At 38.3% G+C, this 27,953-nt stretch overlaps 1 protein-coding gene across 13 annotated transcripts in view; it reads left to right on the forward strand.

The window, feature by feature from the left end:
• The window catches only part of FRYL (FRY like transcription coactivator), a 259,514-nt gene that overhangs the window by 149,922 nt on the left and 81,639 nt on the right, over window positions 1-27,953 (forward strand). For 9 of the 13 annotated variants that reach the window (XR_006816034.1, XM_045986638.1, XM_045986649.1 and 6 more), the window contains 15 exons: window positions 2,750-2,848; window positions 3,870-3,971; window positions 6,893-6,937; window positions 9,869-9,972; window positions 10,379-10,487; window positions 11,981-12,067; window positions 14,152-14,323; window positions 14,780-14,912; window positions 17,494-17,601; window positions 20,681-20,918; window positions 22,020-22,205; window positions 22,494-22,580; window positions 23,704-23,972; window positions 26,470-26,665; window positions 27,532-27,656. Coding sequence is in view for 12 of the 13 variants with exons in the window: in XM_045986638.1 (XP_045842594.1) it covers window positions 2,750-2,848; window positions 3,870-3,971; window positions 6,893-6,937; window positions 9,869-9,972; window positions 10,379-10,487; window positions 11,981-12,067; window positions 14,152-14,323; window positions 14,780-14,912; window positions 17,494-17,601; window positions 20,681-20,918; window positions 22,020-22,205; window positions 22,494-22,580; window positions 23,704-23,972; window positions 26,470-26,665; window positions 27,532-27,656 (2,060 nt within the window). In the remaining variant the exon portion in view is untranslated. The remainder of the gene's footprint in view (window positions 1-2,749; window positions 2,849-3,869; window positions 3,972-6,892; window positions 6,938-9,868; window positions 9,973-10,378; window positions 10,488-11,980; window positions 12,068-14,151; window positions 14,324-14,779; window positions 14,913-17,493; window positions 17,602-20,680; window positions 20,919-22,019; window positions 22,206-22,493; window positions 22,581-23,703; window positions 23,973-26,469; window positions 26,666-27,531; window positions 27,657-27,953) is intronic. The other 4 variants (XM_045986612.1, XM_045986621.1, XM_045986630.1 and 1 more) reach the window with 2 other exon arrangements.

The following is a 27,953-nucleotide window of genomic DNA, read 5'->3' on the forward strand; positions in this document are numbered from 1 at the left end:
TTTTAGGTCAGGGTTCATTTTGAGTTAATTTTGTGTATGGTTGAGGTATGACCTGGTTTTGTTTTAAGTTTTTGGTTTTTTACGTATGCTATCCATTTGTTCCATCACCATCTGACCTTTTGTTGACGAGACAATTCTTTCTAAGTAGCTTAGTTTTTGTTCAAAAAATCAGTTGGCTGAGGGGCACCCAGGTGGTGGCTCAGTCGGTTAAGCATCTGCCTTTGGCTCAGGTCATGATCTTAGGGTCCTGGGATCGAGCCCCACATCAGGCTCCCTCGGGAGGGAGTCTTCTTTGTCTCTCTCTCCCTCTGCCCCTCCCCACTGGTCATTCTCTCTCTCTCTCTCTCTCTCTCTCTCAAATAAATAAAATCTTAACAGAAAATGAATTGACTGTATATGTGTGGGTCTATATATCTGATTCTTTCATGTTCCATAATGGTTCTCTAAATGACAGGTTTCTTTTATAAAAAAGAAAACAGACTAACTGGAGTGGGAGGCTATCTGACTCAAACTACCTGCAAAGCAATAATTCTTGACTTTTGTTCATACCCATTAAAAAAAAATCTTCAAATTTTTAATTATAAGGAAATAGTTTCTATAAGTAGAACTTTCAAGAAAGTTGTAAAAAATCATGCCAGTCACTGTCATAAATATTTGAAATTCTTCACTTTTCATACAATTCCCTGCCCACCTTTTCTAAGCATGCTCTAGACAGGACCTGAATGCCACAAATCAATTCATATGAATATATAGATCACAAGCATTTAATTCAACATTATAAAATGAAAGTCTAAACTACAGTTTGATTCTCAAGATGAAAATAAATTTCTCCTTTTAAATTTTCAACTAAAATAAAGCCTGAGTAAATGGAAAGTTACTAACTTCCATTTCTAGCCAAGATGATATAATTTATAAAATCCTTCCTAAAACCATCAGTTTTAATCTGTTATCATTAGTACATGTATTTCAATTTGTTTTTCTAGAAGTGGTTTGAATTATTGCCTATCCAATCCCAGATTGTCATTGGTGCTTCCCCTTGTGTGAAACTCTGGTTTTGCCAGCTGCCTAACTGAGATTAGATTTTTTTTCCCCAGGTAATTAAAAGGAGCACGTTGTAGGAAGAAGGACCTTTGACTGTGGTCCATTATTACTGTGTTGCCTGATTCTTCTTTTCTTTCTTTCTTTTTTTTTTTTTTTTTTGCCATGTTTGCTTTGTTTGCTAAGGCAGCCCTAACAAAATACCCCAAACTAGATGCTTAAACAACAATTATTGACTCACAGTTACAGTACCTGAGTGTCCGAGACCAACGTGTTAGCAGGTTGATCCCCCCTGATGGCTGAGAAGGAATGTTCTCCAAGCCTCTCACCTAGTTTCTGATGTCTTTGACCTTCCCTGGCTTAGACAACCATCACCTGAGCTCTGCCTTCATTTGCACATGGCGTTCTCCTATGTGCATCTTTGTCCAAATTTTTTTTTTTTTTTAAGGACAGCTGTCATGTTAGATTAGGAGTCCATTAGGACTCCATCCTAACTTAACTAATTACATCTGCAATTTCCAAATAAGGTCACACATTATGAGGTACACAGAGTTAGGACTTCAGTATCCGAATTTGGATTGTGGGAGAGGTGACTGTTCAATCCATAGCACCCACTCTGCACATAGAGCTCCTTCTGTCTGGAAATTTCTTGCCTCTTTAATAACTTTCCTACCTCCTTTGCCTGGTTGGACCCCACTTACTCATTCATTACGTGTATGGAGTGCTTTCTTCGGATCAGAGCCTCTTCTGTGCAATGGGAATGCAGGAATGATCAAAGGAAGAAAGACTCCCTGCTCTTAGCTACTTTTAGTGCAGACTTTAGATAGTCATCTAGTAGGTACAACATATAGTAAGTAGATGGTGATCAGTAGTGTGGAGAAATGTAAAATAGGGCGGGGGAGAAGAATTGCTGAAGGAGTAAAGAAGTTGAAATTTTAGATAAAGTGATTAGGTGAGAGACCTCCACCTGGAAAGAGGTGATTGTGCGGTAACTGTTGGAGGAGCTTCTTGGGCATTAGAAACCAGTGCACACGCCCGGAAGCAAGACCATGCGTGGTATGTTCTAGGAACAGCAAAAAGCTAGCTCATGTGGCCAGATCCCAGGGCAGGAGGGCAGGGTAGCGGAGGACAAGGCCAGAGGTTATGCAGGGAACTATTGCACTCTTTTCAGGCAAGAGGAGCTGGATTCAGCTGAGGTGGTGTTTCCTTGCGGAGGTTTTCTCTAGGGGACCCTTATGCGAGGCAGAGCACCGAGAATTTCTCTTGCAACCGTCTGTTTGTTTTAGCGCACGCGTACTTGTCTGCTCTCTTACCCCAGTTCTCAGGGCAGGGACCGGCCTTATCTTCTTTTCTGAACAGTGGTTGTTAGGCAGTTTATAGGACTTCAGTGAGATAGTCGTGAATTATTATTGTTTTAAAAATTTTCTGTATTTATTTGACAGACAGAGATCACAAGTAGGCAGAGAGGCAGGCAGAGAGAGGGGGAAGCAGGCTCCCCGCAGAGCGGAGAGCCCGACGTGGGGCTCGAGCCCAGGACCCCGAGATCATGACCTGAACTGAAGGCAGAGGCTTAACCCACTGAGCCACCCAGGCGCCCCGATGGTTGTGAATTATTAACCGATTTCAAACCTTACAGAAGTTTCTTGTAATTCTTGGATCGTTTTAATGTTTGTAACCATTTTCTTTCTTTTTCTATTATCTCTTGACCTAGGCTGTTAAAAATGAAGTGAATGTTCCCTGTTTGAAAAATTTCGTGGAGATGCTCTATCAGACTACTTTTGAACTGAGCTCCAGAAAGAAGCATTCATTGGTATTGAAAAGCACTTCAACCCTTTACATATTTCATTAGGAGTTAGAGAAATTGATTTATTAATTCAGAGAGATATAAGAGAATTATAAAAGCTGAAATTATAAAATATCCAAAATACACCGTAAGGGCAAGTTTTATATATTTTTCCTGCTCTTTTTAAGACTTTCTAGTCCTAATTGGACCAGCTCTACATTTGATAGGTGATTCAGACTTCATTCTAGGTATTGGCCTGTCTTGACAGCTGCTTTAAATTATGTATTATACTATGTGGAAGGTTGACTATACTATTAAACCATAAATTCCCTTGTTGTACATTATAATAAGTTGCACTCAGAAGTATTAGATTATTTAGGAACTGTTGTCTATCTAATGACATCATTCCTATTCAGAGGTTTAAGATTGATGCCCCCCTCCCCCACCGCCCCACTTAACCACCCAGTTCATACAATGTTAAAGGAGTTTCTGTTAATTTTTATGCAGCTTGGAGAAAGTGTGGAGAATGAAACAAATACTTGACCACTTACGATAGAGATCTAATAAGGAATAAATAGTGATTGTGCCAGGCATTGAACTAAGTGCTTTGCATTCTTTGTTTTACTTTAAGCCTCACAACCCTGTAGGAGACATGTAATTATTTTTCTGAGCTCCACATGTTAGGAAAGCGAGCCTTGGAGCACATCATGTATCTGCCCTGAAGTCACACACCTGGCAAATAGCTCAAATTTTAGTGCCAGTCTGACCTTGATCCCAGGGGATCACTAACCCCTGTTCTGCTTGAAGGAGCGATGGGTCTATGGAGAAATAAAAGCATGAGAGGAGATAGATTAAGGAGTTGTTCTAATAGAAAATTTGCCCTTTATCATGTTTTTGTTAGATTACCCTGTGAGATCGTACCTCTTGTGACAAATGGGAATCCTGCCTAAAAAAACGTACTTCTCTTTGTTGATGAGAATAAATATAATTATCAGATCCAGTGCTTTTTCCTGAAAAATGTTAATCCCCCTTTCCCTGTCTCCTACAGGCTCTATATCCACTAATTACCTGCCTTTTATGTGTCAGTCAGAAACAGTTTTTTTTAAATAACTGGCATATTTTCCTACAGAACTGTTTGTCACATTTAAAGGTAAGACGTAGTCACGTTTCTGACCTGTAAATATTCTGACTATAGTATATTCACTTATGTGTGTATATATATATATATATATATATATATATAGAACAATATGTATTAAAATGTTCCTTGTTACTGGTACATTTGAATAGTAATACTTTATCATATTGCTTTTCTTATAATCATTCTTTCTGTGGGGAATCATGTATCGACATGAATAAACTTGTGATTGAAAATTTAGCTTGACTTAACACAAAATCGTACATTTTTAACAGCTGTTGCTTTTATTATCTTAGATCTAGCAGTATTTGTTAATAAATACATTCCTTTAGAATTGCAGAGTATTAATCTTACAGAACCTTCCAGATACTTATTTTGTGTTGCATTTTGAAAAAATTAAGTAATGTTGTCCCCAGTCTGAAGAGGAAACAAGACTTGATATTAAATGTCACTAAAAGCACATTTAATATAAGTATGCCCGGCCAAATTGAAAAGCCTGGTATTGGATCCACACGGGTATGAAAGCTCCTGAAATGATTCTGCCTTGAACCAAGAGATGGTTGTTACTAACACTATTTGGCATATCCATGTCTGGTCTTTCACTGTTGTCAACAAAACTGTGGGATAGTAGGATCTTTATCTCCCCAGGGTACTCTGCTAGCGGGATCTAATGGGATTTTCCTTTCTTCTGTGGATAGGAGCTCAGTTCGTGTCTGCATAAAACATGGCACTATTCCTCACCTGAATGTCATGGAAATGCTTGATTTGAACACTGTTTTGATGCATGGATAGATATGTTTGAGTATTTGCTTACAAGTTATAGAAACATGGTAGATACGACATTTCATTTCCTGTTACTCCTCTAAGTTAGGGATAACATCGAAAACTTTTATACTTTGAAGACAATGAAAGCAAGCATAGATAGATTAAATGACTTTTCTCTGACCCTATAGGTCATTGGGGTATTTGAGAAATAGGTCTGGCTCTTCTTTCCCACTTTGAGAATGGTCCATGGAACTACATTATCCTATATATACTTTCCATGACATTGTATATCATTTTTTAAAGTGCCTTGATCACTTAAAGAGGTACACAGAAAAATACTGGTCTTTGAAAAAACAGTTTTGGTTATTTTTCTCCTAGCTACACATCAGTATTACTCATACTTGGATGAGAACTGATACGCTCTCTTTGCTTCCTATATGAACATTCTCAGGACCAGATCAAGCTTATTAAACTTTTTATATCCTGCAACCAGAAAATAGGTTTTATTTAATTAATTGCATTAAACTGTTTTCTGTCCTCATTTTGAAAAATTCGTACAGATATAGATACTGAAAGGGAATTGATCATTTTCTGGGTGGTATGATTTTCCATACTTGTAATAAAATATTGTAAGACATGCATTTAAGTGTTTGCTGAAAGGTTGCTTTGTTTCATGACAATTCATACTTTTCTGTTGCTTGTTGGAATTTTTTTATATATATACGTTTCCACCTAACATATTTGCAATTCTTTCGCAGTACCTTAACTTTTATTTTTTGTCTTAAGGCTTTCATTTAAAATGCTGTTTTCTTTGAACCCTTACCTCCTGTTAAATATTTCTGGCATATTGTCCATTTTCATTAATGGCAATGTCCATCTGCCAGGCTAAAGGAGATAAGAGCCACCTTAGCATGAATATTTGGAATATAGTTGTCTTGGCCATTAACCCTTAACTTACATTAAGGCTCTATTCAGCAGAAATGTTCTGAATCGGCTCCTGTTTATTAGGTTTTAGAGACTGTGGCTGCACTGCAGTTGAGGTAAGACATTGAGTATGCAGGGAAAAAACCTACTCTAGGTAACGGGTACGGCAGATATGATTTATTTGTTTTATATATAGGAAAAACTGGTTCAAGATAAAGGCCTACAGTGATTTTGTTTTGAGATTCAAGTAACCTCCTGATTTAAAAAAAAAAAAATCTGTAACAGTTTTTAACTTATTAGACTTATGACTTCTTAAAGCTTGTTTTTATTAATATTTACCATATGCTAGATGCTCTAAATATAGTATCTCTTAATTCTTACTGTAACTGAGGCTGTAAGAAGATAAGTAACCCATGCCCAAAAGTGGTAGAGATAGGATCTGCGTCTAGATCCATTCAGTTCCATAACTTTTGCCTTTTTGAGGTCCACCTTTTAATGGTCTCTAAGGAACTTTGCTATACCGAATATTTTCAGAAAATACTTGGCTATAATTCTAGGATAGTAAAAAGCATTATTCTCTAGAGCCATAAGAATAAATAGGAGACATTTTCAAAACACTTCACTGTTGTCTATTTTTTTTTTTTAATGACCCTACTAATTTTTGAAGTTGGCGGCCATGAGAAATGGGCATTAGTCCTGTTGGCCCATAACTGCCATGAGAAAGCATCCGTTGATATTCACAGAAAATGCTAAATCTGTTATTTGTGTGCTAAACAGAATTTAGTAGTTTCCTATTTCCCGATCTTTATATCCGTTAAGGTTACTGTGTGAAAAATGATGGCCAAGTTTCTGAAGAATAATAGGAGAGGGATTGGGGGGGAGGGGATTAATAAGAGTAGATTTCCTATAGAAATAATTGAAGATTTTTTTTCTACAGTGCATGCTTATTTTCCTTTAAAAATTTACCCTTGCTCAGACTCAAAAGCAGTGGTCTGAGGAACATTTAAGATAGTTAACAATTTAATCATTTTCTCTTAGTTCGAGTACTATAGATGTATCCCGTGATCCCTGAATTGTAGGATTTTTTTTTCCCCTTAGTGTTTCTGGCCACTGTCTTGGAACTTTCAGATTTCTTCTAAATAGAGACCTTGGTGAAGAGCTGTCTTGTTTTGTGCTTATTTTCATCTAACATGCATGTGCCGCATCTCATGTTTACGTTTGCTGTCTCACATTGCTTTATTTAGATGCCATCTAACAACAGTATCAGAAAACAAATAGAAACACTCCAGGTGAGTTGTGTTGACGGTACAAAGTAAACTACTGCTTTATCTCCTTTAAGTGTGGCTTTTTTTTCTCCCCCTGACCCATTGTTGCATCGCATGTCTGATGTATTTATTCCAACCTGCTTCTCCTCCTGTCAAAGACTAGCTCCCAGCAGGGACACTCTCCAGGGTTCATATTAACGTGGCCCCAAGAAGATGAGCTTACAGGCTGGAAGGGATATGAATGTGGATTCTTAACCCACATCTTTGATTTTAAAATAGTCTGTTTAATTTATTGTCTAACATTAGTTACATTGTTATAAATGAAACTTTAAGAATTTAAGTGACATTAAGGCAATAGTAGCTTAGATTGTCACTATGATTTTTGATGCATGACTTTTCAAAACTTTCATCCTATTGGTTTGGGTTTTAAACAAAATATTTTGGTTTTGGTTCCCAGTAGAAAAAAAAGGGAAACATTAAAAATGATTGCTGCCAAACATATTGGACATATCAGAATTTTATTGGATTTTAATTTATGTAACAATCTGATTATTCATTTTATACCAAAAATTGTGACTAGGGAATTATATATATATACAGCTATCTTTGTTTAAGGCCCAGATCAATTTAGGATGTTTTTATTATTCAGACATGTATAGCAGCGTTTTAGTGACTGAATAAGTATCATTGCTTGATCATTTTTCATCTGGTTTTGGCTTTGTTCAGTATAGAGTAACTCTGCTTTGTAAACATAGTAGTCCATCTTAGAAAGTTTGAAAGTCAAGTGGTTTTCATTCCAGATACCTCAACTTTTAACATGAGATAATCCAAATAAGAACATTTTTTATATGGAATTGGACTTAAATATTGTTAATGTAGTTTGAAATAGAATTTAAGAATGTGAAAATACTACTTGAAGTATACATATTGTATTTTGATATCTTGGATTTAAATGGTAGATAAGAAAGTACTACAAAAAACTTGTTTGTAACTAGTAACAGTGGGTATATTCCTTGATACTTCATATGTTACTTTAGTTACATTAGTAACAAATTAGTAACTACTGGGGAGTGTATTTGAAATTTGGACTCATTATAGGATTTAGCAGTGGCAGGAGATTGATGTTGAGACACTGACCAGCAGAATAATTGATACTCCATTCTTTTTCTTTCTTTTTTTTTTTTTTTTCCGTCAGCGGTGGGAAGGGGCAGAGGAAGAGAGAATCCTCAGCAGGCTCCACACCCAGGGTGAAGCCCTACCTGGGGCTTGATCTCAGGATCCCAACATCATGACCTGAGCTGAAATCAAAAATCAGTCCCTTAACGGACTAAGCCACCCAGGCATCCCAGTATTCCATATTCTTAATTATATCAATTCTTCATACAGATGTGTAAAATTATATTTTCTAGTGGCTGTTTTGTTCTTAATCCTGAGTTGTTATTGTTTTGCTTTGTTTTTCATATGTAGTTGTCCGTTTTTCTGTATATTAAGAAAATGTAAAATAGAGTGGCTAAATTACTTAGTGTTTTAAAACTACCTTTTATTCCTTGTTATGTATAAAATAATTGTTTAACAATAAGAAGTCCCCAAACCTGGGGCACCTGGGTGGCTCAATCCGTTAAACTTCTGCCTTCAGCTCAGGTCATGATCTCAGGGTTCTGGGATTAAGCCCCACATCAGGCTCCCTGCTCAGCGAGGAGCCTGCTTCTCCCTCTGCCCCTCCCCCTGCTTGTGCTTTCTCTCTCTCTCTCTGAAATAAATAAACATTTTTTAAAAAACCTCCCAAACCAAATTAAATGAATGCTAATTTATAGCAATCAGTGCATCCTAGAACCAATCAACATGCATAAAGAAATGCTCCTGGGGCACCTGGGTGGCTCAGTCGGTTCAGCATCTGACTCTTGATTTTGGCTTGGGTCATGATCTCGGGGTCATGTGATCAAGTCCTGTGTCTGGCTCTGCACCAGGCATGGAGCCTCCTTAGAGATTCTCTCTCTCCCTCTCCCTACCACCCTCCCCGCAGAATGCTCCTAATGAAAGTGACCAATTAGCTACATTTTGAAAATTCACAATTAAATTTCATTACATGACTCTGGTCATTTGAGAACTTAACTTTCTAGAAGAAGTAGCATGAAGAAAAAGTTTACAGATCAAATTGTGATTGAAATGGAATAATTTTCCCATTCTAAATGATAATTTAAGTAATTTCTTATTCTAAACAAAATGTAAAGGTACAACAACTAACCTATATTGAGCTTTTAACATGTGCCAAGCAGTGTTCCAAGTGCTTCTCACATAATAACTTTCTTAATCGTTGAGGTAGGTACTATTTTGTCTCTATTTGAGAGATGGCAAAAATCGCTTGTGGCACCAAGTGATCAAACAGTGCCCCTAGATGGCCTCTGGCCGGTATCATTCCTCATTTCAGAGTCCATGCATTTCGCCCTCTATTCCGTTTTCCCTTACAAGGATAATCACCTTATAATAAAAAATAAAAGGATAATAGTTCTCATTTTTTCATAAATGCAAGTATCTATAATAACTTTTGGTGTTCTGTATTTTAACTATGTATGGGCTGCAGTGAATTACTCCAAAGATGAGTAATCCTTCCATCATGATGTCAATACTGTGTGAATCATTTATTATTAAGTAAGTTGATGGGTGTATAATTTAGAAGTTCCTTAAAGTGTTAATGTAATATTAATATAATACTAGTATTTTACTATTTTGTTTGAGCATTTAAGGAATGGCTCAGGATTTCCTTATTTATGGTTACCTTTCAATTTTCTGTACTTACCATATACCAGATGTATATTTACATTATCTAAGCCTGCTTTAGATTGAAAGACAGAAAGGAGTAGGGCAATGGCTTTTAGTTCTTGTTAGACTGTATTTGCAGAAATGATTACAAGTGGTTTAATAAGTTTATTTTTTTTCTCTTTTGTTTTTAAACAGAATAAAGATCCTAAAATGTCTCGCGTTGCACTGGAATCTTTGTATAGATTGTTGTGGGTTTATGTAATTAGAATAAAATGTGAAAGCAACACTGTAACTCAAAGGTAAGTGCCTTTGTATTAAAGTATATATTTAGGGGTGCTTGGGTGGCTCAGTCGTTAAAAGGCTGGCTTCAGCTCCGGTCGTGATCCCAGGGTGCTGGGATCAAGCCCTGCATCAGGCTCCCTGCTCAGTGCGGAGCCTGCTTCTCCCTCTCCCACTCCCCCTGCTCGAGTTCCCTCTCTTGCTGTTTCTCTCTGTCAAACAAATAAATAAAATCTTTTAAAAAAAAAGTGTATGTTTTAAAAAATCTTGGTTAAAAAACATCACAGTGATGGAACTTTAGTGAGCCTTGCAAAGACCTTAAGAAGGAATATGAATTCTCTTGACATCTTACGAAGAATAGGAAGAATGTTGTTAATGTCATTATCTCTTTATGACTCAGTCTCTTCTTTTTTTTTTTTCCTGTAGTCGTCTTATGAGCATAGTGTCAGCACTTTTTCCAAAAGGTTCACGTAGTGTGGTTCCTCGTGATACACCTCTCAATATATTTGTGAAGATTATTCAGTTCATTGCTCAGGTGAGTGCTGTACCCGATAATACACATATTCCTGCAACTTACGCATAATTTATTATAGTAATTTGGAATTTTAAAATTTGTTGCCCATCTAAAAGCATGATAACAAAACACTTATTAATAGTGAATAGTGAACAATGAGAGTATGCTAATAATTTTTTGTGACAAAGTCAGTTTACGTCCTTGATCTGCACCCTTGCAGAAGGCAGTGAGACCCACAGGCAGAAGAAGCACGTAATTTAGGAAGGGTCCAGGAGGTCTCTCCCGAGATTTTTGGAAAATTGTTTTCTTGTGCATTAATCTGGTTTCTTAGGGACAGATATAGAATCCACTTTAGCTAGTGGAGCCCAGAAGGATCTTTAAGCAATCTGGATGGTTCACAGAGTTGCTAGTAGGACTAGTCTGAATGACTAAGAGGAAATTGCAAATTTAGGCTATCAATGTAGCTGCTGTCGTGGTTCCCATAAGTAGAAGATTCCTTCTGTCCCGCCATCCTCTTCCTCAAGTATGCTGGTTCCCATGGACTCACATGGGTATATGCCCCTTGGCAGGGTCTAAATCACATCCCAAAGCCTGCTATAGTGAGCAGCCCTGGGAAATACAATTTGAGCTTTTAGTCTCTGCAGTAAAGGAAGATTTATTACAAAGTGATAGAGGCTGAGTGAGCAAATCCCAGCTTTTGGTCACCTTTCCTTTGGGGACATCAGCCCTGGAGAAGCATAGGTAGGGTTACCTCGCCAACTAAGGAAAATACTTTGATTTCAGAATATTCGTTGTGTTCTCTTTGAACTAAAACCATGATGGTTTTGACAATTTAGATCATCTGTAATGTCATAATTTTGAACAGCGAAGAAATGAGGAATATTTAAATACAGTGAACGCATTACCGTATACTGGAGCACAGAACCAATGATGATTAAATGAGTATAAATGTTTCCTTGAGCTGAAGGAGAGCAGACTGCTGTAGCGCTTGTGTTCGGAAAACTCTTGCCATTGGTGCACATCTGTATTTTTTTCTTTCCCCTCGGATCTTATCTACTCCCTTGGATTAATCGCCACACACCAGTGAGAACTGTGTGATTCCTCTCAAACCGCAGTTAATCTTACTAATCATTCATGTCCTTGGAGGTTTCCCTGGAGACCTGTTCTGCCTGTCTCACTATGAACTCACCACTCTCTGGGCCTGCTGCATGGCTGTTGCTTTGGGACTCCCTTTTGTCATCATTCTGGGAATTCCTTCACTTAGATATTTGGGTGTGATTTTGGTAAATGAGTGTTTAAAATGTTTATCCCATTTGTTGGGATACTAAATCATTTGATAAGTAATATAGTCACATTTTTTCCCCTTGATTTGTAGGTATTTTTCTTCTGTCTAGCTAGGTTTATGAAGATCTTATGGGGACAGACCTATGTTGTTGCTATTATATGTTTAATTCTTGACGTGATACCCAACACATAGTAGAAGGTTCTAAGGATTCCTTGATATTTTTTTCTAGGAACGTTTGGATTTTGCAATGAAAGAAATAATATTTGATCTTCTCAGTGTTGGAAAATCTACTAAAACTTTCACCATTAATCCAGAGGTAAAAAAAAAAAAAATTATGATAATACCCTACCTATATAATCTTTTTATTTTATTTTTTTTAAGAGCAGTTTCTGGAATCAGAATGCTTAGGCTCAAACCACTAGTTAGAAGCTTTGCTTTTAATTACCAGTGTGTTCTGGGACCACTTACTTCACCTTTCTGATGGCTGACTCAGTGGTTTCATAGCATGGTGAGAAATAATCAAGAGAGGAAGTTTTCCAGATCAGTCAGCTCAGTGGACTTCTACAGGTTGTGATATGAGCTCAGGTTCCTTTTATCAATATCAGTATCAGATTTTTATTTTTTTCTTTTTTAAGATTTTTTTTTAATTTATTTGACAGAGAGATCACAAGTAAACAGAGCAGCAGACGGCAGGGGGGTGGGGGAAGCAGGCTCCCCGCTGAGCAGAGAGCCCAATGTGGGGCTCGATCCCAGGACCCCGAGATCATGACCGGAGCCGAAGGCAGAGACTTAACCCCCGAGCCACCCAGACACCCCAGTACCAGATTTTTAAATAAATAGTATTTATTTAGCATTTAGTTTAGTTAAAGCCAGAAAAAAATTACACTAATACACATTAATCAAATGTTGGCAAATTGCAATACATGGGAAGAATGAATAAGTAGGGGTTCTTCCGTGAACCCCAGTATATTATGGACCTTTCCCACTTCCTTCATGATGTTTTCTATGACTGTGTGACATGACCATGTGATACTTAGACTAAGGGAGGACACCTGTGCTATGTCAGATATAAAGAGGAGTAAAGCTTAAAACTTTAATCTTATTTAAATTCAAAAATACATATAAATACAAGTTTTTCTTTTCTTCTGGTGTGCCAGTGAGCTTATCTTGCGCACCCATTGGTCTCCCATCCAAGTACTAACCAGGCCCGACCCTGCTTAGCTTCCGAGATCAGACGAGATCGGGCGCGTTCAGGGTGGTATGGCCATAGACTTGCACACTCATTGGGATGCACATGGCCATTTTAGAGGCCACTGGCATAGGGCAGAGACAGTGGCGGCATGGGCGGAGAACAGTGGTGGTACAGATGGAGAGGAGGTTGTTGACCATGGAAGGAAACCTCGAGAAGGGATCAAGGTTGAGGGGAAAGTGCCTTTGGCTTGAATGAGTCGAACATGAGGCATTTTGACATCCAAGTAGAGCTGTCATGTGGGTCTGAGGGCCCGAGTTCAGAGAAGTAAGGCTTCAGATTGGAGGGCATTGTGGTGTGGGTGGTAATGGAAGCCATGGAGACTGAAGTCGCTCTGGGAGAGAAGACCTAGTGATAGAGGAGAATGCTGTCTCGGACCTCGTCCTGAAGCAGTCTCACATTGACTCTGTGGCGAAAGGAGGCCAGAGCTACAAGGCTGGCCGAGATGACTCAGCCAGCCATGGCACAGATGAGTCAGAGGAAGGGTGTGTTGCAGAAAACAAGGACGAGTTGACAGAGTCCTGTGCTGCTTGAAAAGTCACTGCTGAAGCAGTTGCTTCAAGGAAGTATTATAGGGAGGACTTACTCCATTAAAATAATTGAACATAGTTAATGAAAGTTAACAGAATATATCCAGTTGAAAGGGAAACACTGGAGACGCAAGCAAGAGAAGGGGTAATGGGTGGTGTGCCATTGCCGGGAAATGAACAGATGGGATCCCAACACCAGGGAAGCCCAGCGCCCCCTTGACTGTCAGCAGAACGAAGGAGAGGGAGAAGGGGCATTACCTCGTGAGAGACTGAGGACAGTTGATGGTTTTTTCTGCTGTGAAGTAGGAGACACATCATCCCTAAAAGGAGAGGATGGTAGAAGGGTAGGATTGCTGAGGAAGGAGCTAAGAGGATGGAAATAAACTTTCTAGAGAACAGGAGAGCCAGCTGGCCTCAGAAGTGAGGGGGTGGCATTCAGGAATTTGGTATTAAACCATAATGCCCAAACTACTTAAAAAATACCAGACAGAAAAGTTAGTTTTCCTCATGTCCTTGTGGCCCCCATCCTCCCCAGGGTTAACAGACAAGATGTTTTCAATGTGAAAAAAGGATATCTTCTGACACTCTGATTTCATTCTGAAACTTTTCTTTTTCCTGAAGAGAATGAACATAGGCCTCAGAGTCTTCCTTGTAATAGCAGACAGCTTGCAGCAGAAGGACGGGGAGCCACCGATGCCCACCACGGGGGTTATTCTTCCCTCAGGAAACACTCTTCGTGTCAAGAAAATTTTCCTCAACAAAACCTTGACAGATGAAGAAGCAAAAGTCATAGGTTAGTGTTAACTGGGCCAAATAAACTGCTTTGTGATAGAGTTTCATTTTCTTCTGAAAAAGTTTATGAACAACTAAATCTAAAATTAATATGTTCGTCTAATGTGGTTATTCCGGTATAGAGTGATACAGAAAGTGAATACAATTTTGATAAGACCTCCAGGTTTTCGCATTAAGAGTCTTCCAATTCAGTCATTGTTTTCTTATATGATACTATCCACTGCATTTTGTACTTCCTTCCAAGTAATTTTAGTTCTGTGCGTGAGTTGTACACATTTTCTCCAACATATTGAAACTGATCATTAGGGAGAAGAGTGTAGCACAATTGACATTCCTTCCTTGGTGCCAACAATAGCTGATGTCCTTAAAAGATGGGCTTTTATTTTTTATGGAAAGTAACTACGGCTGTTCTTTATGTAATTTCTGACATTTTATAACCACGAGGCTGTTTCCCTAGGAATGTCAGTGTACTATCCTCAAGTACGAAAAGCATTAGATAGCATTCTCAGACATTTGGACAAAGAAGTTGGGAGACCGATGTGTATGACCAGTGTACAGATGTCCAATAAGGAGCCCGAAGACATGATCACGTATGTACTTCACTACTTCTCTTCACTGCTATTTCAGTTTTCTTTAAAAGGTAGATATGGTTCATTCTTGCTTCCTTCCTTTCTCCTCTGGAGTTGCCCCATATTGCCATCTGCTGCACTTGTTAATGCAGTGATTCCTTCCACCTGCTCAGTTTTATTCTTCAAAACGCTATCAGTGGGCGCCTGGGTGGCTCAGTCATTAAGCATCTGCCTTCGGCTCAGGTCATGATCCCAGAGTCCTGGGATTGAGCCCCACGTCGGGGTCTCTGCTCAGCGGGAAGCCTGCTTCTCCCTCTCCCACTCCCTCTGCTTCTGTTCCCTTTCTCACTGTCTCTCTCTCTCTGTTTGAAATAAATAAATGAAATCTTTTAAAAAATAAAAAAAATAAAGTGCTATCAAACAAGTTGAGAGAACAAAAGTCCTCCTGGATCTCAATGTCATTGTCAATGACAAGGCCCTATCCTTGTTCCATGACCAATAGATAAATCCTGGTTCCCTTGACATGTGTGGATGTGGATGGTTTAGTAAGTCAAACATATACTCTTATTTCCAGAATCCCAACAAAAAAGAAAACCTGAAAATCTCCCAGTAACAAGAGGTACAGAGAGGAATAATATGAGTCGTTTTGTTTAAACACTACATCAGCCCCCTGCAACCCCCTACCCCCCTGGCTTGTCGCTGCTTGTCATCCCAGCATCTTTTTTTGTTATTGTTGTACGACAATAACTTGTTGTATTTGCTAGTAAGTATCTATGTATCCTGTAATAAGACAGGATTTTTTTTTAGATATTAATATCTGCATTATAGGTTTTAGAACACCAAACTGGATATTTGGTCTATCAATTTAATTAATAGAGAGTTATTATATACCGGCATCTGCTGACATCTCTGAGAATTTATCTAGTGTTGATGTTTTTCCCCTCTACATTCCTTTCCTTGGAAAGTCTCTGTCCTCTTCGTCACAGCCACCTTCCTTGCTGTGTGACCGAGTTGGCCCTCACTAGCTTCCTCTGGCCGTCACGTGGGGTCTGCAAACACAGCAGCGTGCACACTCCCTGCCAGCTGTCCCCTCTGTAACGCCATTCATGCTTGGTTCCAATTTCACCTCCAGCGAGACCGCTTTTCCTTTCTCTGCTGCGCTTGCGTCCTTGTTGGCCAGTTTCCTCTTCTGATGATCCGCGCTTGTAAAATGTCACCTGTGTTTATCCCTGGAGTCAAGGAAGCAGCACAGTTACCTGCTTTGCTGTCTGTGTGAAGGAGTAACAAATGTGCAGTGACCAGTCACAACAGACTTGGAAAAAGTGATGTGTCTGGCTCCATCGGAAGAGCATACGACTCTTGTTCTCGGGGTCATGAGTTCAAGACCTATGTTGGATATGGAGATTACTCAAATAAATAAAACTTAAAAAAAGAAAAGAAAAGAAAAAGTAACATGATTCGTCAGGGATTAGGATGCACATCTGTTACTTACATAGTGCTTTGTGGGCTGTAGAGCTAGCAGGGAAACTGGTATTATTTAACCAAATTGTTGTAACTGAAATTCATGCATATTGGAACCATTTAAAGAGAAGACGGACTATATAAAATCTTTAAAAGTAGGTTAGCAAGGCTTTTGCCACTGTAATGAATACTGACCCAAAATGCTGAGAACATCCAAATTCTTTTCTACCTGAGAAGATTTTAGGCCACTTCAAGAAAAATTTGGATAAAATAAACTAAAATCCTCACCTTAAAATATAGACCAAAATAAAAACAAAACCAGTGCATTAAGAAGATACTTAAAATAAAATTTTAGAAATCATTGAATAACCAGAAGAAAATATAGTAGAAATAAATTGTATTGATCCTCTGAAGGAACCAGGGTTTTCAGAATTGACATTTAATTCGATAAAAATGTAAGTATCTATATTTGTGTGTATTTGGGTATATTCTAAAGTAAGATAAAAAGAGAAATAAAAAGAGAATAGAGAGTACCAACAGTCGAATGTGAGAATGTCTTTGTTTTAAGACCCTGTTAATTACACATATACTATGTGTATGTATATGTGTGTGTGTATATATATATATACACATAATTATACATAAGTATACATACATACTAATTATACATATTAATGTATAATATTAAATGAAATTTTTTTGTTCATTTTATACGTTCCTAAAATAACCAATGTTTTGTTATTTAATAATATCAATTGTATTTCCTATGATTTAATAATTAAATATACTTTATTAAAGGTTAGATATTGATTAAATTATATTTTATTTTTAATTTAAAATAATTGTATTCTAAATAATTAAATACTATTTATTGTTTAAACATAATAGTTCCTGTGGCTTTCTAATTACTGAAAACCTTTTTTGCTTGCTAGTGTTTCCTTTCCTGAATTATCTCTTTATTCTTTCGTCATCTTGTAAACTGATGACTGTTCACTGGATTTGCATGAGTTCTTTTTATATTAAATACATTAAACTTCTTTAGAGGGAGGAGACTCCTATTTTCTCTAATTATTTTTCCAGCTTTGCTTTCATTGTCTAGCATATGTAGTAAACTTACTAAATCCTGTTAAATATTTTCCAGGGGGGAAAGAAAACCCAAAATTGATTTGTTCAGGACTTGCATTGCTGCTATTCCAAGGCTGATTCCTGATGGTATGAGCAGAACTGACCTCATTGAACTCTTAGCAAGGTAAATGAGAATGACTCTTTGCTCTGTTACTTTTCACCTCTTTCAGTCCCTTTAAATGTCGAATACACCCCATTATTGTTCTCATGAACAGCGTAATAAAGACATGTTCAATTCTTTAATTGATATACTTTCTTTTTTTTTAATTTTTATTTATTTTTTAAATTTCTTTTCCGTGTTCCAGAATTCGCTGTTCATGTGATATACTTTCTAAACTTCCGTGTTGTCTTTTATGTTTTGTTAAACACATTCTCCCCGCTCATTTTTAACTTTTTAAAGTTCTTTTGATTCCTCTACAAATCCTATTTTTCTGTTTTCCACCTTTTCCAGCTAGTATATTTCTTAGAATTTAGATAACATGTTATTCCTTAACAGATATGAGGTGTTGCCCAGCGGGCAGTTAACTATTGGGCTAACACTTGGAGTCCTTCCTCTAATACCCAGGGCGGTGTCCGCATCTCATGGTCACTTATTTCTCCTATCGCAGAGCACGTAGGGTTTATGCTGCTCTTAACTCTGTTGGGCTTCTCATAGCTTTATAAAATAAGAAATAACATGACAACTGAATTTGAATACTTGCTCCCAAAACTAACTCCAAGCTGAGGTGAAGGTTTGTTGAAAGCTGCTTCTTTGTTGATGGACTTAGGGATTCCGTAGATAAGGGGTTGGCAAACATTCTTCTGTGAAGGACAAGATGGGAAATATTTTAGGATCGCAGGTCACGTGGTCTCCGTCACAACGACTCATCTCTGCCAGTGGCTCAGGAGCAGCCTTCCGCAGCCTGTAAAGGAGAGGGCGTGACCACGTTCCCGTGGTGCCCTTGGCCCTTGAACTATAGTTTGCTGGCCTCTGCTCTAAATGAAAAAAGCCAAGTATCATGGCCATCACAGAGCAGGGGTGCTTGACTGTTTTGAAAGTTGTTTACTAGTTGCCAAGCACTTATCGCTAAGACTTAAGTTAAACTCACTGTGAACAGCTAATAGACTTTTTCAGCAACCCTTTTTACCTCCTCCTCCAAAACACCCAGCATTTCACACACCCATCCCTACCCTGTCCTCAACCATTGCAGGTTGCCATCAAGATACAGAACAGCATTTGTCTTCTCCTCTGTTCAGGGTTATGAGGGGAGAAAAGGAGTCACTTGGAAACTTTGCACCATGAGCTAAATTCATCCCGTTCCACTCTCTTAATTTTTGCCGTGAATTGGATTGAAGAGTTACAAAGTTCATGTCAGCATTAGGGCAGGAAAGGAGGTTTAATGATTTGTAATGTTATTGCTTGGAAAAACAGAAAACATCTCTTACACGATTGTACTCTTACTCCTCCCCCTTGGTAACTCGTCTACACCTTTGTGGATAAGGATCCCATATCCCCCACCAAAAGGAAACTGCGTCTTTAAGGGGCAGGGACTGGGGAGCCCAGGGAAGGGAGCAAACATCTCAGCAGTGAGTGAGTGACAGCTTTGCCACTTGCTTTGCTTTTTTCCCCTGTGAGATTCATTTGCAAGTTAATTTACTTCACCAGAGAGGAACATTCTAGGGTCTCTTCTTAGCATTTGGAGTTACTATCTGAAAATCTTGGGAGGGGGTTGTTTTGTTTTGTTTTTAATGAAAGCAAGTAAATAAAACAAAGATGCATTCGGAGACTTGTATGCTATGGCTAAGGAAAGTTAATTCCTCTGTCTTAAAATTAGCATGACTGCATTATTGTTCTCTGCGCGGTGGGTGGTTAGCTCTTGTGTGTAAATTCTGAGTTACACAGATGGCTACAAGGTGGACATGTGTACATTTGGGGATTTGAGGGCGGTTGAAATCATCTTTAAAGTGAGCATCATGGAGACATTCTTCTTCCACAGAACCTCCCTTGGTGCCACTATCAGAGACACTGGGCTAGAGAGCCTGAACCTGGTCCCAAATGATATTTCTGCTGCTCCGGGTTCATGGCTTACTTTCAAGTCTGTTGAGCTGTAATAGACGTTCTCTTCCATCTCCCTGTCAGGTGAAGGTTGGCTTAGTGAAGACCAGAACTGAGTTGAGCAGGGTGAAGACAGTGAAATCTCCTTCCACCTAAAAGCACACAGCTTTCCTCCTCTGTCGGTGAGGGAAATGCCACCGCCCAGCCTCCTGTCTGCCTGTCATTGTGGTGTAGTCTGATGTTACCTACTTAGCCGCTTCACTCAGGCTCCTCCTAACTCTAATGCCTGTGTCCGATGGTCAGTCACTAAATGAGTCCTCTTCAGCCCCAAATCAGAAACTCTCGCTCATGGAGGATTATATATTGGTAGCTTCACTATTGCAGCCATCTTTTATGGTTTTCTTATCATTCTCTGCTTTATGTTCTGGTAAAATCCTTTAGCTAATACTACTTTCATGTCCTCTTATTGCTTTGATGTCTTTAAAGGGTGATTTTGTATAGCCTCTCCTCAGTCTCTTTAGGGACTTGTGTGTTAGATCTGCACTTTTCTTCTTCCATTTTTTTTTTCCTACATATACCCCTTTTATGGTGTTACTCTAAAATTTACTCTCATGCTTTGGAATGATCTGTTAAATTGCTTTCATCTTGGTTTACTGTATTTTCTTGTTTACAATCAGCTGTCTTGTATTTAACTGTAACTGTAGCAGCAAGAAAAAAATGACCGATAAATCATGTTCTTTCCAGTGATAATAAGGGACTGAACATCCAAGAGATAGGGCTAAGGTATTATATGACTGGATATAATTTTTGACTGATTGCAAGATAACATACAGCATTTCAAGGACTAAAGCATCTTTAAAATGTAATTCTGATATGTCAAGCTCTATTTTTTTAAAGTACAGCATTTTAATTATGATCAAACGTATTATCTGAATTACAATAAAAGTACCAACTACTATTAATAGATTTATATGGGAATTTAAATAAGTGAATATAGAATAACAGGGGTGAATATATACAAAAGGGGAACATTGGTGCCCATCTTCAGACTTAGAAATCAACAAAGAGGACAAATTCTTTAGGTTCCTAGTTTTCAGTTTTACATGATAAAACTGGATAAAACTGGGAAGGTTTTTGAGGTTTGCTAATGGGCTTCTGTTCTTGGTAGGCTCACCATTCACATGGATGAAGAACTTCGTGCTCTGGCTTTCAATACCCTGCAGGCACTAATGCTTGACTTCCCAGATTGGCGGGAGGATGTTCTTTCAGGATTTGTTTATTTTATTGTCCGGGAAGTGACCGACGTCCATCCCACGCTCCTTGATAATGCTGTAAAGATGTTGGTGCAATTAATAAACCAGTGGAAACAAGCAACCCAAGTGCATAACAAAAACCAAGACTCCCAGGTACCGAGTTCTTTTGTCTGGTCCCTTTGTACGTGGTCAGTGGAAAATGCCCAGCAATGGTGTTAATATTTGTTGCTTTCTCGAAAACCGAACATTGGCTTAGTGTTGTTGACTTTGGAAGTGTTCATAGTCCCTTAAACTGAACCTTCCTGCAGTTCAGATATTAAATATAGTGTTTGTGTGGCCAGTCTTTCCAACCTTCTTCCTTTGGTAACAGATTTGAATGAACACAGAGAGTGGAGGCCATCCTAGCTTACATTTAGGCTATTTCCAATATATTTAAAGCTGATAGAATAATAATTTTTGGTAGTATTCCATTTGAGTTATTTGATTGTTTTACCCCTGGCACTAGTCCCTGCTTCACATATGCAGTCTGTCTGTTCATTTAAATGAAAGGTTCTCAGATTATTGATTTATATAATGTATTTTCCCAGAATCTTGCAATTTTAGAGCTGGATCATCTAAATCCATCCAGATTCTCAACCTTCATTGAGCATAGAAATCACCATGGGCTTGTGCGCCTCGGTGGCCGAGTTGGTTGAGCATCCGCGTTTGGCTTAGGTCATGATCTTGGGGTCCTAGGATCGAGCTCTGCACAGGGCTCCCCACTCAGCGGCGAGTCTGCTTGTCCCTCTGCCTCTCTCTCTTTAGCTCTCTCTCTCAAATAAATAAATAAAATCTAAAAAAAAGGGGGGGAAATAAAGAAATCACCAGGGGCCTAAGAATCTCTATTTTCTACAAGCTTCTAGGTGATGCCCTGCTGCTGGTCTACACTTTGAGTTCAAATGGTCCAATTCAATCCCCTTATTTTCCACAAATAAACGTTAGACCACAAGTCATTAACAATGTCAGCTCTAAGATTACAAAGCAGCCAGAGAACGGTAGCAGTTCAGTACAGAATTCAGAGACTGCCAGTTAAATGCTTCTTTTCCTCTGTGTATACTGTTAAATTTTGATAACTTAAGTATTTTTAAATTGCCTGAGCTGAGGCAGACCTGTTGCTGTAATCGAGATAATTTGCTTTCCTCTTTATTATTGGTTGCACCAGAACATCTACAAATATGATGCTGTTTTATTGTTAATTTCTGTTTATTTTTCAAGCATGGCGTGGCTAATGGAGCTTCACATCCCCCTCCTCTGGAAAGGAGCCTGTATTCCAATGTATTCCACGTGGTCGAAGGCTTTGCACTCGTCATTCTCTGTAGCAGTCGACCTGCCACTAGAAGGTTAGCTGTCAGTGTCCTTAGAGAAATAAGGGCTCTGTTTGCACTTTTGGAAATACCTAAGGTAAGATTTAAGTATATTGCTTAATTATCTAGTAAAAGTACTTAAGAACCCTCCTGTTGTTCATTCTTACACCTTTTGCATTGCTGCAGTGCAGGTATAACTTACCTTCATAACAAAGGGACAAAGTCTTTTTGACAGGGTTTAAACTAGCCCACCTGCCCTCAATTCCATTAGTACAATTCCATTTTTACAAATAGCGCTAACGTGAATTTTGTTACGTTTTCTTAGATTTGGTTACTTTTCTTAATCATTCCTAAATCTTTTTAGACATATGATGCTTTTTTATAGGGTGATGATGAACTAGCCATCGATGTGATGGACAGGCTGAGCCCATCCATTCTCGAGAGCTTCATACATCTCACTGGGGCCGATCAGGTAACTAGAATGATTTCATGCTATTCAGTCTTGAATGCTGTTCAATCTTGGAACTTCAGATGGACATCTCTGAATTTTCCCTTACAACTTTAATGCATTGGAAAGTATTTTATGTCCAAGTCGTAAGTAATTTGACTCAGTAAGATGAAGAAAAACACTTTGTCAGCACACACAACTAAGAATGGGTTGATTTTTTTAAAAAGGTCATGCATCAAGATTTTAAGATTAGATATAAACATAACTATCCAACTGATGACTTGAAGTTTTTTTCTTCCCCTTTGAAATACAGGGACAAAGTTTCTGTTCTCTGTCTATGACACTTGGCTCTTATAACAACTTAATATATAACAGAGGGAGATAATTAAAAAAAAAAAAACCTAAGTGATGATTATAAATCTGTACAATTTAAAGAATTCTGTTTTAGAATATGACTATGATTTATGCCAACAAAAAGAATGGTGAAGCACTCTCTTCTAGTGCCTGAAGTCTTGTCTTTCTGCCTCAAAGCTGGTGTTTCGTAAATATCTGTTGGCTTGATAGAGTATGAATTGAGCCTCTGTTCAGTTTAAGACTCCATTTGTTTTTGTTTTTGTTGTTCGAATGACACATAATTTGCTGTGAAGGTCAGTCTTTATCTCTTCAGTATAAAAGCTTAGAATATTGCTGAACAAATATGTAAGAATAGGTACCTCTGTGAAGTCCCATTTTCCAGTCTGTTCTACGAATGCCTATTTCGGGCATGTCAGCATGAAGTTAATGGTCCCTTTTTCAGTTCCCAGCAGCGTTAGTATGCCTGTGCAAGTTGCCTCTTCCTATATGAATTACGTAAGTCATGGTTCTTCACCCTTTTTGGTCTATAGAGCCTTTTGAGACTAATGAAAGCTGTGAAATCTCTCTTCAGAAAAGACATGTACACACCTACTCGCAAAAATGGTGTGTGCAATTTCAGGAATTCACTACTCCCTTAAACCCACTTTGGACCTCATCATTACCTCTGTTTTAGAACCTCTGTTCCAGAAACTACCAATAGGCCACGTATAGTTTAATACAATTCATATGGCAAAATTTTGAAAATTACCGAAATGTGTGATAACCCATTGTTGTTTTTTTTCTCTCTTCGTAGACTACTTTGCTGTATTGCCCCAGCTCGATAGATTTGCAGACATTAGCAGAGTGGAACTCTTCTCCCATCAGCCACCAGTTCGATGTGATTAGTCCATCCCACATATGGATATTTGCACACGTGACCCAAGGCCAAGACCCGTGGATTATAAGTCTCTCCAGTTTTTTAAAGCAGGAAAACCTCCCCAAACACTGCTGTACAGCTGTGAGCTATGCTTGGATGTTTGCATACACGAGACTTCAGTTGTTGTCCCCACAGGTTGATATAAAGTAAGTAATTTCCTAGTTGATATAAAGTATATTTTTAGGGGCACCCCGGTGGCTCAGTGGGTTAAATCCTCTGCCTTCCGCTCAGGTCGTGATCCCAGGGTCCTGGGATCGAGCCCCACACTGGGCTCTCTGCTCCGCAGGAAGCCTGCTTCTTCCTCTCTCTCTCTCTCTGCCTGCCTCTCTGCCTACTTGTGATCTCTGTCAAATAAATAAATAAAATCTTAAAAAAAAAAGTACATTTTTAAATGTGCAGACTGTCAGTTTTTATAAGTATGTATTTGAAAAGTCATACAAGTTGGAAATTCCACAAATAAATGACGTGCCATAATTGGACTGATGTATTAAAGAGGGAGATGAAAGATGTAAAGGATGTAGTCTTATGATCCCCTCATCCTTTTCATGTCATTCAGTCTCACTAGATTGTTAGTTCACTTCCTAGGACAGTGCTTGGTACATGGTGTGTGTCTGATGGATCCGTATGGAAGGAAAGAGCTAAGGAGGGAAGGGTCCGAAGAGGAGGACGGATGTGGATATAGGAAAGTTTGTAGATGAATGGTGAGAAGTGAAGAGACAACCATTTCAGGGACCTGACTTCTCCTAATGACATCAAGAAGAAGGCCATCTGCTGATAGGGACCAGTGATAATGGCATTGAACTTTCATTTGGAGGCTAATGGTAAAAATTTGGAGTAACTGATGGTGTGATAAAGTATGGAGGCAACTGCTTCATCAGCTGCAGTTAATTTCTTCTTGCTCTTAAATAGAACAGAGAATTTTTGAATGTGAATTTGAGTTCCTGGTTTCATTTGATCCAGTACACCATTCATCAGATCACATAGAATGAGTCCTCTCATTGTAGACATTGCCATGTAAACCCGAGACCCAGACAAACCCAACACACCTTAGGCTCACATGAAAGGTTCTCCGAACTTGGTTCCAGTCTATACATTTTTCCTTACTTTCGGTTATGGCTACCTAGGTGCTCTTACGTTAGAACCAAAAAAAACAACTCAGAGTTCACTGCATGGGTCTATAGTTTCTAGTCTCTTGAGTTTTTATTCACATGAACCTAGAATGCTTTTTGTCTTCTTTGTGTTCTATGTGTTGATATCTGATGTAGCTCAAATTCCACCTCATTTTTAAAGCTTTCCTCTACATCTCCAACCCAGAGTAGTCCTTCTTTTGGACCTGAATATAGCTATTTTTGGTATTTCTCTATGTGTATACACACTTATTATATATCTGTGTATGTTCTCAGAAATTGTGTATTAGATGGGTTTGTTGTTGTTGTTGTTGTTGTTTTTTAGTGAAAATTGACACCTGCCACCTTGCACAAATAACCTTTATGACTTTATCTCATTTGGTCTCCCCTAATTGCCATATTTTAAATTGGAAGCCACTCTCCTACTACCATTCTCTGTCTCTTTTGTTGTTCATTATCACACTGGGCACCATCTGATATTGTTTTATTTATTCTGTATTGTGTATCTTCCCCGACACACATGATGGTAGTGATTTTTTACAGGGTTTGTTTTGTTTTACTGCCATCATAATATTTTCTAAAATAGTAAAACACTGTTGGTGAATTAACAAAGGGGTATATTGCTTTGCTTAGCTTAATATATAAATGTAAAGACAAGGACAGTGTATTAGTATCTTTCTGCTTTGTTTTGCTCTGAATCCTTAATCCCACCAACATTTTGGTATTTAGAAAAATTTATAGAATTGTGCCAATATATTTTATTGGTCTGGTATTTCAAGACAGAAATTTGACAGAAGCCTTAAAAATGTAGCTGTCCTTTTGATGTCGCAATTTCAATTTCAAGAGTTTACCCAAGAAAATAATTAAACTTTTATTGTAATTAAGTATATGTTCAAATGTATAGTGCTGTGTATTATAGGGGGAAATTGCTATTAGCTAAAATGTCCAAAATGAAAATTTGAACAATAAATCCTGATAATCTTTATAATAATAGAGCTTACAGCCATCAAAAATGATGTCAGAGAAGTATATTCATTTAGTGGAAGATGTTTAAAACACACACTAAATACATGTGAATACCAGCCATATTATTCAGCTTTTATAAGTTAAGGGAGATATATTCGTTTATTTATGTATATGTATGTATTTGAATTAAAAATGTATAAAAGAATATACAGTGCTTATATTGACATGGGACTAAAGGTGATTTTTATTTTGTTTTCCCAGTTTTTTTTTTTAACACTGTGTATAATTTATAAAATGTGGCCTGATAAAAGTATTAACTTTGATCACAAGAACAGTCGATTATGTTAAAATGATCCTCCGACGGATTTAAATTTCCAGTCCGGTAGTCATGTGTATCTTGTACCATCCCACAGAGACTTAGTGGTTAGTAATAAAACTTTATTAACCATCTTTCCTAAATTGATAGACTTTAGCTTTAGTTTAAAAAATAAAAAACTTCAGGACACGTTGAATTATTTACAGCTCCCCGTTTCTCCTCTTCTTCCCCCAGTAGCCCCATCAATGCCAAGAAGGTGAATACCACCACCAGCAGTGACTCCTACGTCGGCCTGTGGAGGAACTACCTGCTGCTTTGCTGCAGTGCGGCGGCGGCCACATCCGCTTCCGCATCCGCGGGGTCTGTGAGGTGTTCCCCGCCCGAGACGCTCGCGTCCACCCCTGACAGCGGCTACAGCATTGATTCCAAAGTAAGCTTGCCCCGGCCGCCACTGAATCTGAAGGGCACCACAAAGTAACGTTTTCACATTTCTTTTCCAGGACAGCCAAGTAATGTGGTCGAAAGTGTATTACTTGTACGAATGATGACAATAGTTCAGGGAGTCCCATTACTATGGATTCCTGGTTGGAATCCGTTTTATATATATGTGTGTGTGTGTATAATTGATTCCAACCAGGAATATATATAATAAAAAACGATATAAAACTATATATATGTATATAGTTTCTCTTTGGTGAAAAGATGATTATGCTCATTAAATTCATCATAATATTTTGAAAGTAATTTTCACCCCCGTTGTTGCTCACTTGATTTCCTGTAGTTCTCACAACATAAAAGAAGTCATTTAAATCATTAAATACCTTGGTCGACTTTCCCTAAATTATGCGGTGGCATAAGTGATACTTGGTAAGAACAGTTCTGTGGTCTTCATGTTGTGACACAAACTACTGGGAGGGGGTTGAAGAAAATGCAGAAAACCGAGTAAGATCTGAGTGTCTTACTTTAACACCAATGACTTGGAAATAATTTTGTTTAATTCACTTTTATGGATCCAAAGACATAAAACATCAGAATATCCTCCCACAGAGGAAGTGAGCCTATTATGCAATGGTAAGTATCTAAGAAATTAAGAAACCCACAGGGCCCCAATTCTTTCAGTGAACTTAGAGTGAACCATTGGACAAATCATTTCATGTTCTTAGATTGTGTACACCACAGGTGAATTTTGAAGTTCCACTCACAGTAAAATTTCATCTCTCCATTGCCCTTGATGAAGTATTAATGAAATGCCAAGTTTTTTAGTTGGCTGCTATAAATACATATTTTTTTTTCCAGATTATTGGCATCCCATCCCCTTCATCCCTGTTTAAGCATGTAGTTCCAATGATGCGCTCTGAGAGCATGGAAATCACAGAATCCCTTGTTCTAGGTCTTGGCAGGACCAACCCAGGAGCTTTTAGGTAATTACCTTCATATGTTTTCTCTATGCACTAAAATAGTCAACGTACTACTGGAGAGGTGAGATAGAGTCCTTATAATCAGGACGGTTCATACCAGTCCTGACATTTAGCAGTTAACTAACCACGTAACATTTAACGAGTCATTTCATTTCTTTTTTGTTTGTTTGGTTTGGTTTGGTTTGGTTTATTTGACAGAGAGAGAGAGAGATCACAAGTAGGCGTAGAGGCAGGCAGAGAGAGAGGAGGAAGCAGGCTCCCTGCCGAGCAGAGAGCCCCATGCAGGGCTCGATCCCAGGA

The sequence above is a fragment of the Meles meles genome, chromosome 2 (assembly GCF_922984935.1).
Source record: "Meles meles chromosome 2, mMelMel3.1 paternal haplotype, whole genome shotgun sequence".
NCBI classification, from domain to species: Eukaryota; Metazoa; Chordata; class Mammalia; order Carnivora; family Mustelidae; genus Meles; species Meles meles.